Genomic DNA, 14,073 nt, shown 5'->3' with positions numbered 1-14,073 from the left:
GAACATCATTGAACATCAGGAGAAAGAGCCGGGTGCTCCACTGCGCAGATTCAGAACATTGCTTTTCTGTGTTTGCAACCAGATCTTCATTTAGGTCTTCAAAGGAGGGGGTTCCCCCCTCTTTATGGTCATATAAAATGTAATATGTCTGAATTAGTCAGGATATTGCAGGTTTCAAATGAATGCACGTTTTGTATGGCTTCCAGCAGAAATGAGGTAACGTAGCCTATTTGAGATCTTTGCTGCAGATTAGCGGTACCGAGCTCTGATGGCAGTGCGCGGCGCTACTCGAACTCCTCGACTGCCCTCCATGTTCCACGCTGAATGACACTAAATAGCTAGCTGCAGATGGCATTCGTTAAAGCTCTGGCTGATTGTAGTGTGGTTCCAAGGGATTACAGGTTTATGAATGTAATATTGCGTCTGGGTTTCCGACCGATCCACATCAGATGTGTGTTTGTTTGACAAGTAGAGGCAGAGCCGTGTGCCTACCAGATCAGTTGCATTGAGATGAAATGGCTCAAGCCGGATTTATACTTGGTTGCACATCGTGTCTTGCACCAAAAATAGCCGATCTACAAGCTCACAACGCGTCGCAGTGCGACACATTGTGAGCTTGGGCAACTAAATATAAATTAGCCATAACAATGCTAGATTTATGCTTAATTTATATACTTTGTCGTACAGCGGTGAGAAGCGCTCACACCGTCAAAACGCTTTGAGATTGTAGTTTGGTGTTTGTCTGATTAGATAGACAAGCTCTAGTCTAAGGAGATGCCCATTGCGAAAGCGTGTCCCTCCGTTATCCATTATCATATTAGTCTACATCAGTACTAGGATGCCATATTGATGATATCAGGGATCTCCATATATGGGCATAAAAGGCAGATAGACAGACAGACACAGAGTTTATGGATGTATACTGTATATATTTCGGACAACTGACGATCTGACCGACTTCCCACTCGGCACATCACTTAAATGGATCCTGCCATCCTGGGCGATATCCCGCCCCCTTTCATCTGACGCCAGGCCCAGGAAATAATTCCCAATGCATTTTTCTCATAGACATTTCAAAACGTATTTATTTAAAGACCTTATAAGCGTCGTACAAAGCCAACTCGAGTTTTGACAAATCATGACAACAAACACAATATTTTGGACCAAACAAATAATTACAAAGAAGAAAAACAACAACAAAAAGTGTTGTAACCTGCCGTTTTCTTCTTCTTTCTAATTATTTGTTCGGCCCGAAAAATTGTGTTTGTTGACATGATTTGTCACAACTCGAGTTGGCTTTGTACGAGGCTTAAAAGGTCTTTAAATAAATATTTTTTGAAAATGAATGGGGAATCATTTCCTGGGCCCTGGTAGGGGACTGCGACTGCGACGCTCTATAGAGATACATCTAAAGTTTCAAGAGTAAAAAATAATAAGAAAGGAGTAAACAATTGTTATTGTTGCTGATTCTGGTATCAACACTCAACACATCAAACAGTGTGTTTTCTTTGAATTGTGATATTTAATGCACATTCACACGGCAGAATCCTGAGTGTTTTATTTTTTTTAAGTAACATTTTTTATTTAATTTTTTACATAAAGATGAATCGTAAATGTATACAGATAAAGTGAGACAAACTAGAAAGGTATAAATTAAAAGCACAATAGAATAAAACGGACAAGAAAAATGAAAAACACAAAAAAAAGGAAAGAAAAGGGCGAGCAGCACATACACAATACAGTCAGTTATTCATTCGAAGAAAAAGAAAAATCACACCTGTGTGAACTGAGTGGTGTAAGGTATTATATAGCCTGATCAGCTGTGGTCTGACGTAATGAAATCACACCCGGATGTGATTTCACAACTGGCTTTTTTTGTGCAGAAAAAATGAGCATGGTTGCTACGGTCATCCAGTTCACCCGGGTGTGATTTAATTACGTCAGAAATTATTTTGAACATAGCAACCATGCTCATTTTTTCTGCACAAAAAAGCCAGTTGTAGGAGTGGTTTACACCACTCAAAAATATATACAAATATATATACACATATACATACATACACATGGGCACATCAGAAGGCAAATTGCAAGAGTACAGCTGGGGCTCTCCAGAATCCTGAGTGTTAATTCAGCCTCTTCTGGGCCCATTTCTAAGGTTATTAAATCAACACTCAGGGTTGTAGAAGAATGCCAGATTCAACTCAGCTAGCTGTAGCACATGCCAGTACGTACCAATTGTGTGGTCTAAAAAAGCATCTGCACATTTTGGTGTGCACGTCGGCGACCTACCCTGTCAATCTGAAGTCATACATGTGTTCCCCTGAGTGTTCTGGAGGGCTGTCTGACATCGCCAGACACCAGGTGGAAAAGGATTCTGCTTTGGGGAGGGAAACCGATCCCCCAATCAGTCCAATCAGTGGCACACCGTTGATAGATTGATGGGAGCTGTCATGGGTTTGATGAGCTCGTCACCAGTCAGCCATGCCATCGTTATTTACATAGCACAGGCACATCATCTGATAGCAATTTTGCGCCAGCACCAAACTTTGTTAGGGCAATTTGCTAAAAAACCTGTCCGCTTATTTATCTTGCGCTGCCAGCATCAGCTCAGACGGTGAAACCACCGCGTCCAATTGTGTTTTTGGACCAGATTAAATGTGTTACAGGTGGGAGAAGGCACGGGAGACAGAGCAGCTAACTAGGCTGTGGCGTCGATGGCTTTAGCCCGATTTATAGAAGATAGGCAAGCTTACGACACGTTGCATCGCGACATGTTCTGAGCTTGTAGATCTGCCGTTTTTCTTTTTCATAGGGCACCGTCGTATGAAGGAGTATAAATCGGGCAATTTTGTCATTAGGGGGTCTATTCCCCGGAGTCTGGCATGTAGCTCTGCCTCTCTTTACACGCCAGGCTGACATCAGCACTGTACCTGGCAGCCTGCTGCATGCTGGGTAACATGTCCATCTGGAGGGGTTCACAACCTACTTTATACACATGCACGCACACGCACGCACGCACGCACGCACGCACGCACACACACGCACGCACGCGCGCGCACGCGCACGCACGCACACACACACACACACACACACACACACACACACACACACACACACACAGTACATATGCACGTCACACACTCATCGTATAAGTTAGTAGTATGACTACTAGAGAGTAATGGAATGTGAATGTGGAGCTGAAGTGAGCAGCATGTGTTTGTTAACCTCTGACCTGTGCTCTCTGCGCTGCCAAACGCTGTCATGGACGTGACATGACACCTGTCATAACACCTCATGACACATTGTCAATGGAGGACTAATTACTTTGCACACCATCATCATAAGCCCCCTCCCAACTCGCACACGCGCACGCACACACGCACGCATGCACGCACGCATGCACACAAGCACACACACACACACACACACACACACACACACACACACACACACACACACACACACACACACACAGCGCTGCAGTGCAAAGCAATGAAAGGTGCACACACAGGCCTCTGATGCATTCAAACTCACATTTGACTTGCAAATCCAGCCAGGGTCCTAATAGTATTTGTCATGCCACAAGAGACAGCCTGTCTCCATGTCTTCAGTTCTGCTTACAGCGCCCAAAAGGGGCCACAGCTGTTTCTGCGATGATGACCGAGTGTGTGTTGTGTGTTGATTGTTGTTCCATGTTGCTATGTCCTCAGACCCGTCGGCCCCGCCAAGTCCTGTCAGCCTGCGTGTCACCAACATGACGCTGGGCGACGAAGGCCTGGTGACGGTACGGCTCAACTGGACCCTGCCGGGCGAGCCCGACATCCCCATTCATCACTACAAAGTGTTCTGGAGCTGGACGGTGCCTGGCAAGTCTCTGGTGCCGTCCAAGAAGAAGAGGAGGAAGACCACCAGCGAGGTGAACCTCTCCCCTGTGGCCCTTAGCCCTGTGCTTCTCTCTCTGCTTCTCTCTGTCTCTCTCTCTCTCCCTCTCCCTCTCTCTCTCTCTCTCTCTCTAGGAACACTGGGACGTGTCCAAGCCCATCTCATCAACCACCCGCCCCCTTACACACAGCTTCAACACATCACAGTAAATATGTACCACAGGCTCACGATGAGAAAACCATAAACATGGAAAGGCAGTTGCATTTGATTACATAAACGCACAGGGCTATCACTCTTTCAAGGGTCCACACGGTGCCCTAGTCATTGCTGCATTTCCTCAAACAACTGATTACAATCCCAGTATGGCGTGTGGTTAACTTTCAAAGGAAACACAACATAATTTGAGGCTCATTTACAGTGATATAAATCTAATTGTAGTCCTGTGTTATTTGGATATCTAAAGGTTTATTGTTAGAATTTGTATTATTTAGATATGTGTTAGCCAAACGGTTGGGAAGTATTCCAGAGACTTTCTCACTGTTTCTGCTTGTGTAATATGGCTATTCCCAAACTGGGCTACACGTCTCCTGGGACCAGGCTGGAAGATTCTAATTAAGGCATAAGCATATTAGACAGATCTGAATAGCTTCAAAGTGTACTGGTTATTCATGCCCATGAAACATGAATATCTCCATGCATAAATATAATCTAGTCCCCCAGCAGCATGAAAATTCTGTTTTAAATTGTGTTCCCATAGATGGACAGATATGGCTCTATCATGAGTGCGTGAAGTGAGCAGTGTTCAGTAACTAAAAATCACACCCGTGTGAATTGAGGGGCACTCTTATCATCATACATCATCTCATTCCGGCCAATCACAATTTGCGTCCTCACTTTTGTCTTCAATGTTTGTGTTTAGACAAACCCGAAAAGCTGGGCATAGGAGGGGCTAGCGTCCACGTTATTCTGTTCTCATTTCTTAGATAACACTTTATGTAGACCTAGATAGCATTTTATACAGACTTATAGCATTTTATGTAGACTAAGACAGCACTAGAATAGCATTTTATGTAGACATAGCACTTATGTACAGTTTTATTATATAGATATTCCACTGTTACGTTCTTAGCTTACGCATGTTTCATGATAACTACTTGTTATGTATGTCATGCTTTATTTTTGTTCTTGCTTAATGTAAATCGCTCTGGATTAAGAGCGTCTGCTAAATGCCTAAATTGTAAATTGTTTGTAACATGCATACATTTCCATCATGAATGATGCTAATATTGATGATATTGAGATAGTAGAGACTTTCATAATCCTTCCTAGAGATTATTTTGCAAGGTATTGCAGTATCTGGGGTGGCACATAGAGAGCACAGAATAAAACATATTAGTAGTATTTTCATTTCTGTTTGATTTACAGTGTAGCAATGCTTGACGTTGGCATTTTGATGTTACCATAAATTAAAGTCTCAGTTGTCTGACTGATGACTTTCAACAAAAATCCTACTCTGATGCATATTGATTGGATTGGATTGTCCCACAATAGATGAAACACATACAGTGTGGGTGCTTAAATTGGTCAAATTGATTCACCATTAAATGAAATTGACCTACACACTTAACAAAAATCTTTGTATCCTATAAAACACATTCTGTCTTCCTACTATTACTGGGAACATATACTAGTAGTGCAGTTGCTGATGAAAGTAGTGCACATGTCAAAATACATCAATTTGAGAAAATACTGAGTGATTATACATGCAGAGAGGTGCTAACTGATAGCAGACTCCTCTGTGTATCTCTGTGAAGAGCATGTCATCAAACCTGAGCAGAAAGGTCTATTGTCTAGACGGTAACGTCTACAGAGTCTTCTCTGAATTAGCTTATTGAAATCCGTAGCAGATGTGGCACGGTGGACATAGAGGTGGGAGACACCAAACACCTATTGACACATGTACTACTGGTTTCCACTTTGGCACCTCGGGGCTTTGAAAGCGGCCCGCTGGCAGCGGAATGTCAAAACAACCATAGTCAATAAGTAGGACTCATCAAGCTCATGCTGATGGAGGAATGCTAGAAGTCAAACACACAGCGAGGAGGCCCTGAAGGCTATCTCCTCACCATGATGCTTTCCTCAGCTCCACATGTGTTTCCAATAAACCGGGCTTTCCCACAGGCCCGGGACCCATCGTGGCGGGCCGGGTTTGGGTTGAACTAGGCTTACTGACGGGACAGCGACTGGGCTCCAAGCGACGGTCGTGACAGTGCGCCGTTCCCCGCTGTCACCGAGTGAGACACGTCTGTTTTCTGTTGTTGCAGGCTCAGAGCTGGGTGGATCTGGAGGGGCTGCAGGCAAACAGCACGTACACCGTGGAGCTGCAGGCAGTGGCCTACTGGGGACAGGTGCGCCTGAAGAGTTCCAAGGCTGCTCTCCAATTCAGTACGGCTCAAAATGACGATTCAGGTGAAGACTACAGATGGTTAATGTTTGGTCCATCAGTCTCTGACTTTGCAATATTATAATACTCACATACATTTCTGAAATGAGAATGAGTTCTAACATAGATTCACAGAAAGAAATGATTGTGCTTCTGTTAACATGCTAAGCTACAACATATCCCTCTCCTCTTTTCCAGTCAAATCACTGAGCAAGTTGAAGAAAGAGGAGATTAATCCCATTAGTTCCACCTTGGCTAAACGCCCCTCCGGACCGCTTGAGGTGGGCACGCCCTTCTACCAGGATGGCCAACTGCAGGTCCGCGTCTACTGGAAGAACCGAGGAGGTATGCGTGTACTGCATGGGTTTACTTAAGACTGCAATTAGTAACTAATTATGCTCATTAATCACGTTGACTCTTCTATGCCCTAATCAATTCTGTGATAGGAGGGACTCTCTGTTTCTTAAACAGTGAAAGGTTGATTTTGTGAAGCTGGTACTGGATGGTACAGAAGAACTAAATGAAACAATGTGTCTTTGTGGGTAATGTGAGTGCTGGGCAAGTGAGCGTAAACCTGCACATGGGCTGTTAGAGCGGAGCCTCTTGTTTAGTAAAGAACAATAAACACAGGGAGCCAGCAGCCGTGTGATGGGATTTATTGACAGCTGTATTTAATAGATCCTCACCCTCGCATTGCTGTTTGAAACAGTCCACTTTGTTTTACAAGACCTGACGTCACCAGCCCAGAAACAGTCACGGTATAGCGCCCAAGAGGGGTTAAAGCCTATAGGAATGTCTGTCCCAGCAGCATCCATTCCCCAGATCTCTCTCCGTTAATACCAGAGTGGAAATATGGAAACCTTGAAAGGCGCGCTCCAAGGGTAACCTGTCAAGTTCCATTCACTGGTCTATGTTATGTTACTAATATATGTCATCGCCCAAGCCAAGCTCCACATCCCAGAGTCAAGAATGCAGCGGGCTGGCTAAAGGAGAGAGGCCTGGTGCTGGAGCTGCAGAGACCCACTGCTGAATCACACCGGAGGAGAGAGAGATAGAGAGACAGAGAGACAGAGAGACAGAGAGAAATGGAAGGAGGTGAATGAGAAAGAGTTTGAGTGAGACTATGGTATGTTGGCCGAGAACAGTGAGCAGACCTGGCCAGGACTCAGGGAGCTGAGTGATGGTGACTGGGTCAAGCAGAACCACAGAGTTGTAGAGAGGAGTTAATCCTGGTCCAGCTCCTTTTGCTGTGGCTTGTTTCTAGACCCCCAACAGGCGGTATCGATGCTGCCCCCCCCCCCCCCCCCCCCCCCCCACACACACACACACACACACACACAGATGGCTTGGAATACAGAAATCCCTGCATGTTTCTGCAGCGTAGAAAAGCAACCGTTTAACCGAGCCGCATTTAAATTCCTTTACTCATTGTCTTATTTGGTACTGATCAGAACAGCGTGGCTTCAAGCAGATCTGGACCAGGACCTGGTTTGTCTGAGGGCCTCCGCCAGATGTAGGAGAGCTTTACTGTACACTGACATACTGTAGATGATATATCACTGTCTATCTTGCACGCAAGACAATAGACAGCAGTCCGGCAGTGGCGGCACTTCTAAAGCCAGCTCCCAGCCATGATTTATCGACCATTGCCGGGACTCTGTTCTCTACCTGATTTCCATGTACCGATTCTTGTTTTACATAGCACCCCCCTCACACCCCCTGTCAGACCCAGCCACGCATATCTTGTTTATTTTTCTCCAATTTCCCGCTTCCCTGTAATTCCTCTCTTCTGCTTCCAAAAAGCTCAGGGGCTCTGAGTGCCAGATCTGTGTCTAAGCCTTCAAAGGACCCCTTTTATCTCCCCACCGCAAACCCGGGCCCACGCCAAGGGGCTAACGCAGCATAACTTAATTATTAATCGGAGAGGCGTTGCACATCCATGTGACACAGGAACAGGAGAATGAATAATACATCCAGTAGAATGAGAAGGAGGATAAACACACAGCTGATTAGCCAATGAGGCGCTACTGTACGCTAATGAAATGAAAGCTGCAGCTACAAACCAGGGATCCAACCTGGCATCCCAGCAAGGCGTCATGGGCGCTCCGCTGATGAGGTTGCGAAAGCCCTAAGCAGTTGTGGCGAGGAATGTTTTGGCGGTGTAATGGCCGGCTGATAAAAGGCGGAAAACGTTAGGGAAAAGGAAAGTCATACTGCAGCTGATAGTCTGGATTAAGAAGAACCACTGCGAGAAGGAAATGCAGTCATGTTTTTGGAGGCAGATAAGTTATCCGGATCATCTGCGATGAAAGCGATGAAATGAACAGATCTCACGCAGAGCGGTGTTGTGATTTGTGAGATACCATCATGCATTTTTCATCTAGGCCGAGTTTTATATCATATCTGATTTATGTTCAATGGGCGCTTTGTAGTATGTTTCTGCCATGCGGTTCCTTTTGAATGACATTCTCGTTTGTCGCTTCCTCCTCCCCCCATTGCCTCAGATCCCCTGGTGAGTCGCTACCATGTCCAATGGATGCCAGAGTACTGCGGCCACAATGAGACGCGGGGACCTGAGAAGTCTGTCACACAGGTTAGTCCCTAACAATGCTTCAGTGCTGTCCGGTTGAGAGACACCTCGCAGAGCACAGTGCTCGCTGAGACCCACAGCTTATAGTGCTATGCAAAGCACGCGCCTAACCTTTTGTCTAATGCTTCGAGAGCAGCTCCTCTAAAGAAAACATGTCCAGTTGGGAGTCTGAATCCCTGTCGTGTTGGTTTTGCACGGCGCAAATCGCTGGCTGTTATTTTGGATATTATGACTCAGCTGTGTGGTCAGACGTGTGGTGTGTCGGCCAATAAAACGCATTTACTTAAACAATGTTTCCGGGAATGGGTGACCATTCACCTCCAACAGCCCCGGCCATGCTGCTTGCTGCATGGGGGCTTTCTTTTTTGACGTTTGGGGGTTGGGAGAGGTTCAGGGGGTTGGGGAGGGTTGGCTGCTTGGGCTCAGTCTGATACAGGATGGCAGAGGCCTGGCAATCAATGCATTCTTAAGGAACCAGCTCTCCGGTTGCTAGGAAATATACATCCTTTTTCTATAGATCACTGGGAAGCATTCCAGCCCTTTGCTTATAGACCCCTGTGTGAGAGCATGGCGCCTCATTCACTTTTAATCAGAGCTGTTTCATATCAGAGAACACACACACACACACACACACACACACACACACACACACACACACACACACACACACACACACACACCCCTTCTCTTGGGATGGCCCATTAATTTTGAACCGCTTTATTACAAATGCAAGATCTAAATCCACCACTCAGCAAGATTTTTTTTTTGTTTTTTTTTTGTTTCCAAGAAAAGAGATGAGAAAGGCATTTTTGTTTAGATCAATAGATGATTAAAGTCTGAAATGAGTATTAGAACGCTGCACAGAATTCATTAACATGGATTTCCATGGCATTCTCATTTCAAATTATTACACATGAATCCACTTTGGTTCCATCATCTTTATTAGGTTCTTCTTGTGTTTGTGCTACATTTGGAAGCCATAAAAAAGAAATCATCATTTGTATTGCAGTTTGAATGGAAGAATAGCGGCTTAACCCCTACCATGTGAGTGTTCAAAGTGGCCCTGTAATGTGGGGCATGTTCCTTAGGCCTGAGAGGGAATGTGAGCCTCCCTGGCTCTGTGTATTTAATTATCTCTGAAGCTCCATGGGACCTGACCTGGGTGACATGTCAAAGTCATCAAGGCTGAATAATGTGTTTCTTGGCTCAGGAGAACTACATCAACCTCGCCGGCCTGCTGTTTTCCTGCAAGTACAAAGTCACCGTTCACATGCTCAAGTCCAAGAGACGCTCCAAGGACGAGAGCACCACCTTCCTCACACCGTCCTGCGCCACCATCCGCAGCAAGACTCACAAACACATCCCCTGCCCAGGGGAGGGAGGTGAGTGTTGGCATTCAGTCACCATACCATAGCCACCTAGAGAAGACCTTGCCTGAGCTCACATAGGGATGGTAAATAAATGTCACTGCGTGTGACCTTGCACGCCTTCACACACCATGCTGTATATGAATGATGAATTAATTCTCCCCATGCACACCTTTCTCCTCAGGGCTTCCTAAGGTGCTGGCCAAGCCAGAGAATCTGACTGCTTCATTCTCCATCAACGAGGGGAACATCACTGGTAACTTCCTATGGCGTGTGTCCAGGGTGGCTCCCCACCAGCGAATCACTGGCTTTCAGGTTACATGGGCTGAGGTGACCACAGAGAGCCGGCAAAATAGCCTCCCCAACAGCATAATCTCCCAGTCCCAAATCCTGCCCCCAGTAAGTTTAATTCCCATTTCTGTAATCACTGTGCAGTATTGGCTATATCAGAATGTTGCAGCTTGAATGCCTTTTTGGACGTAGTACAGTGGAAATTGCTTAGGCTGCCGCGTTTGAACTGAATGGTGAATGCTGTCCTGTATTGGAGGAAGAGAGGTGCTATCTGAAGCCTTTCATTATGCAGGATCTGTCAGTTGTGAGGGTATTACTGGTGTAGCCTCTTTGCATGAATCTTGATAAGCAGTGGCGCGCGGACAGACAGACAGACAGATAGATCTGATGGAGCGGCGTTGTGTTCCGAAATAAGTTCTCCTCCTTCTACCTTTTAATCTATCTCCCCTCCTTCCTCTTTCATCCTGAGTGAGCTCTCTGAAAATAAAAAATAAACCCCCTATTCTACATAATCTGCTCTATCAACAACACGTTCCGGCTGTCTGCACCTCCCAGCCTGCCGAGCTCATCTATAAATAAAACCACCCACTGCCAATGCACACTTTATCAGGCTGGCAGCAAAAAAGACAAAAAAATAGAAGAAAAAACTAAAACAAATCTTTGTTTTTGTCTATGGTTTGTGCAAAGAGAGAACTTTGTAAGTTCATACTCCCCAGGTTTATGTAGCAGTGCTCAGTCAAATTCTGAATCATATTGTCTTGCGCTGATGGCTGATTTCCTGCTGTTCTCTTCTAGGATCATAACTTGCTTGTGGTGTCCAACCTGCGGCCCGCCACCTACTATAGACTGGAGGTGCAGGTCATAACGAGTGGAGGGGAGGGTCCTGCAACGGTTAAGACCTTCCAGACTCCTAGCGTCCTACCTGTACTTCAGCATCGTAAGTACCAAGCCGCCATTGTCTGCTGTTGTCACAGTTACCGCGGTCCATATCTCTTGGAATGTACTCAATAGTTTTCACTTGACTGGGTTCATTCTTAGTGGATATTCTGCCATCGGACTGAATTGGTAAAGGAATCCCATCCAACATTAAATTCATTCAATCAAAACCAAACCTGTGCCTAAACGTAACCATATTAACAGTATCTAACCTTATTAACTCATGTCTATATGTAACCATATTAACTGTACCTAATCGTATTAACCCATGTCTAAACGTAACCATATTAACAGTGCCAAACCGATGACTATAGTTCTATAGTTAACTATATAACAGTACCTAACCTGAACTATAACTGCAAGCTGTGACCATGTGATTGCCACCGACCAATCAAATGGCTGAATAAGATGGATGTGTCTAGTGTTAGCATGGTTTCAATGGTTGTTTGATCTTGTGTTTGATGCAGGACCTCGACTCAGACAGCACCACTCTCATCATCAGAAGTCATCGGTAGAGAGACACTGAGCAGACCCCACGGGGAGCCCAACCAATGGCTCCTTTCTCCTGTCTACCAGGGAAGGAATACAGTGTGGAAATAAATGGAATACACTGCACAACAGACCATGAACTGACCCCCCACCCACCCCCACTTCTCTCATATGGAACCTTCGTCTCCAGTCTCCAGAGCACATAATGCTTTTATTTCTTAGCCCTTCTCTTGACCAACGTCATCAGATTGGTTGCTGGTTTGAATAGTCAAATGCAAACTGTAGGACTCGTTTTCTGCGCTCGTTTTGTATGTACTTCACCAATTCATCAAACGTTTACATGGCAACAGGACATTTAGTTGGATTTGAACACAACATGCATCAGCATTTCAATTTCAGTTCAGTCCAGGACATGATTTTTTTATTTTTGTTTTTATTGGCAACTTGATTGAAGACACTTGAACATAAATGGAGGGAAATGCCATAGAATTGTAAAACAATCTTTTTTTCATCAAAAATGGAATGTCTAAATTCATCTATTTATTTTTAATTTACCTGTTAATAAGGCGCTTAGGCATACAGTATGTACTGACTGAATAATGTAACTAAAACAATTGTAGTCTAACCCAGAATATTTCTCATAGTATGTTGCATGTAGAAGTACATTTGATTTTTGAACTGTAAATGAATTACTAGCTTCAAATTGAATGCTTGTAATGGTTTTGCATGACAAACGTTAGCGTTCTGTTGGCATGAAATAATGTCTGTGTTACCTCTTTTGAATATTTTACCAATATTTCATTAACAGATTAACAAAGAACTATATGGGGAATAATATGTAATGTTTAATAATGAAATTATAACGTGTGGAAATGATGAATTGTATATGTTCTTGGCTGTAGAAATATTTGTCGTGGAACAGTCAGTGAATGTCTATATTTATTTATGTGTGTATTACAATGTTTGATTTGGATGTGTGTGAATGTGTATGTTTTGTGTGTTTTAGTCTAGAATTTTTTGAACTGGCAAAAAATCTTGTAAAGACATTTTGTAAAAATGGAATTGTAAATACAGTCTTATGTTACATGTTATTTTTCCATGGTAGAATCTGTACAAACTGCTAAGTAATAAAATAATCCTTAACCTATTCCTTCCTTTGCCATGTTGTTTAATTGAGAGTAGCCTACTGTGAGCAGTCAATAGACATGATTCTCTTCCCAGCATTGGAATACTTGGCAGTTGCTGTTGCTTATTTTGGCTTAAGTAACAGAATGCCAGACTCCCAACACAGCATATATTCACTGATGGGTCCCGGAGCCTGAGACAGGCACTCCACTAGTCCAAATAAACAGGCCATCTAACTTACAAGCTAGAGTGAATGTACCATAACAAAGGTTGGATCCCCTCTCGCCAAGAAGGCCAGGCGTGAAACAGATTTATTTTAATTGAAAGATACATAATTCATTTTGAGTTTTGACATCTATGGGCTCTAAACTGGTCAGTCCCTGCAAGTGCAAGCATGCACCTCAATGAGCCCAAACGAGATAACAGGGAGCGACAGTATCTACATGAACTCATTTTCCAGGGTAACTTTAGAGAGCCTACAGGTGGATGTGGGGGTGGCAGCAGTCAGCACAAGCATTGTAATGAAGTACATTTGGCAGCTTAAATAGACCATCTTATTGCAAGAAGGGGCATTGAATACTGTAGAGAGTGTATAGACTAGTGTAATGTGACTTTTTGTTGTAAGGTAAGACTTTGATTAATCCAACAAGAATGTAAAGTCCTCAATAATGGTAATCAGTAATTAAGCTAAGTAATTACTTTTTAATATAACAAAACCATGTCTGTCTGACGGACGGTGTTTACAAACTTCTGATCTAGTGGACAAACAAATACTTTTTGGTAGACACTCCCTAAGCAGTCCCTTTAAAGGGATAGTTCAGAATTTTTTAACTTAAGCTGTATGAAATACTTTCCAATAATATAGTGGTTGCAACTGTATTAATTGATTGCCCGAGTCCCGTGGTGGGAGTTCTGCTCTGATTTTGGTGAAATATGAAGTAGTTCCGGTC

At 44.0% G+C, this 14,073-nt stretch overlaps 1 protein-coding gene across 1 annotated transcript in view; it reads left to right on the top strand.

The window, feature by feature from the left end:
- The window catches only part of anos1 (anosmin 1), a 43,534-nt gene extending 30,336 nt beyond the window's left edge, over positions 1-13,198 (top strand). The window contains exons 7-14 of the mRNA XM_079518320.1: positions 3,711-3,916; positions 6,207-6,351; positions 6,524-6,670; positions 8,830-8,918; positions 10,126-10,297; positions 10,467-10,681; positions 11,369-11,510; positions 11,977-13,198. Coding sequence (XP_079374446.1) covers positions 3,711-3,916; positions 6,207-6,351; positions 6,524-6,670; positions 8,830-8,918; positions 10,126-10,297; positions 10,467-10,681; positions 11,369-11,510; positions 11,977-12,035 — 1,175 coding nt within the window. The 3' untranslated portion in view covers positions 12,036-13,198. The remainder of the gene's footprint in view (positions 1-3,710; positions 3,917-6,206; positions 6,352-6,523; positions 6,671-8,829; positions 8,919-10,125; positions 10,298-10,466; positions 10,682-11,368; positions 11,511-11,976) is intronic.
- Positions 13,199-14,073: the final 875 nt, after the last annotated feature.

Source organism: Electrona antarctica, assembly GCF_951216825.1.
Source record: "Electrona antarctica genome assembly, chromosome: 13".
Lineage (NCBI taxonomy): Eukaryota > Metazoa > Chordata > Actinopteri > Myctophiformes > Myctophidae > Electrona > Electrona antarctica.
This window is presented reverse-complemented; position numbering and strand designations above follow the sequence as displayed.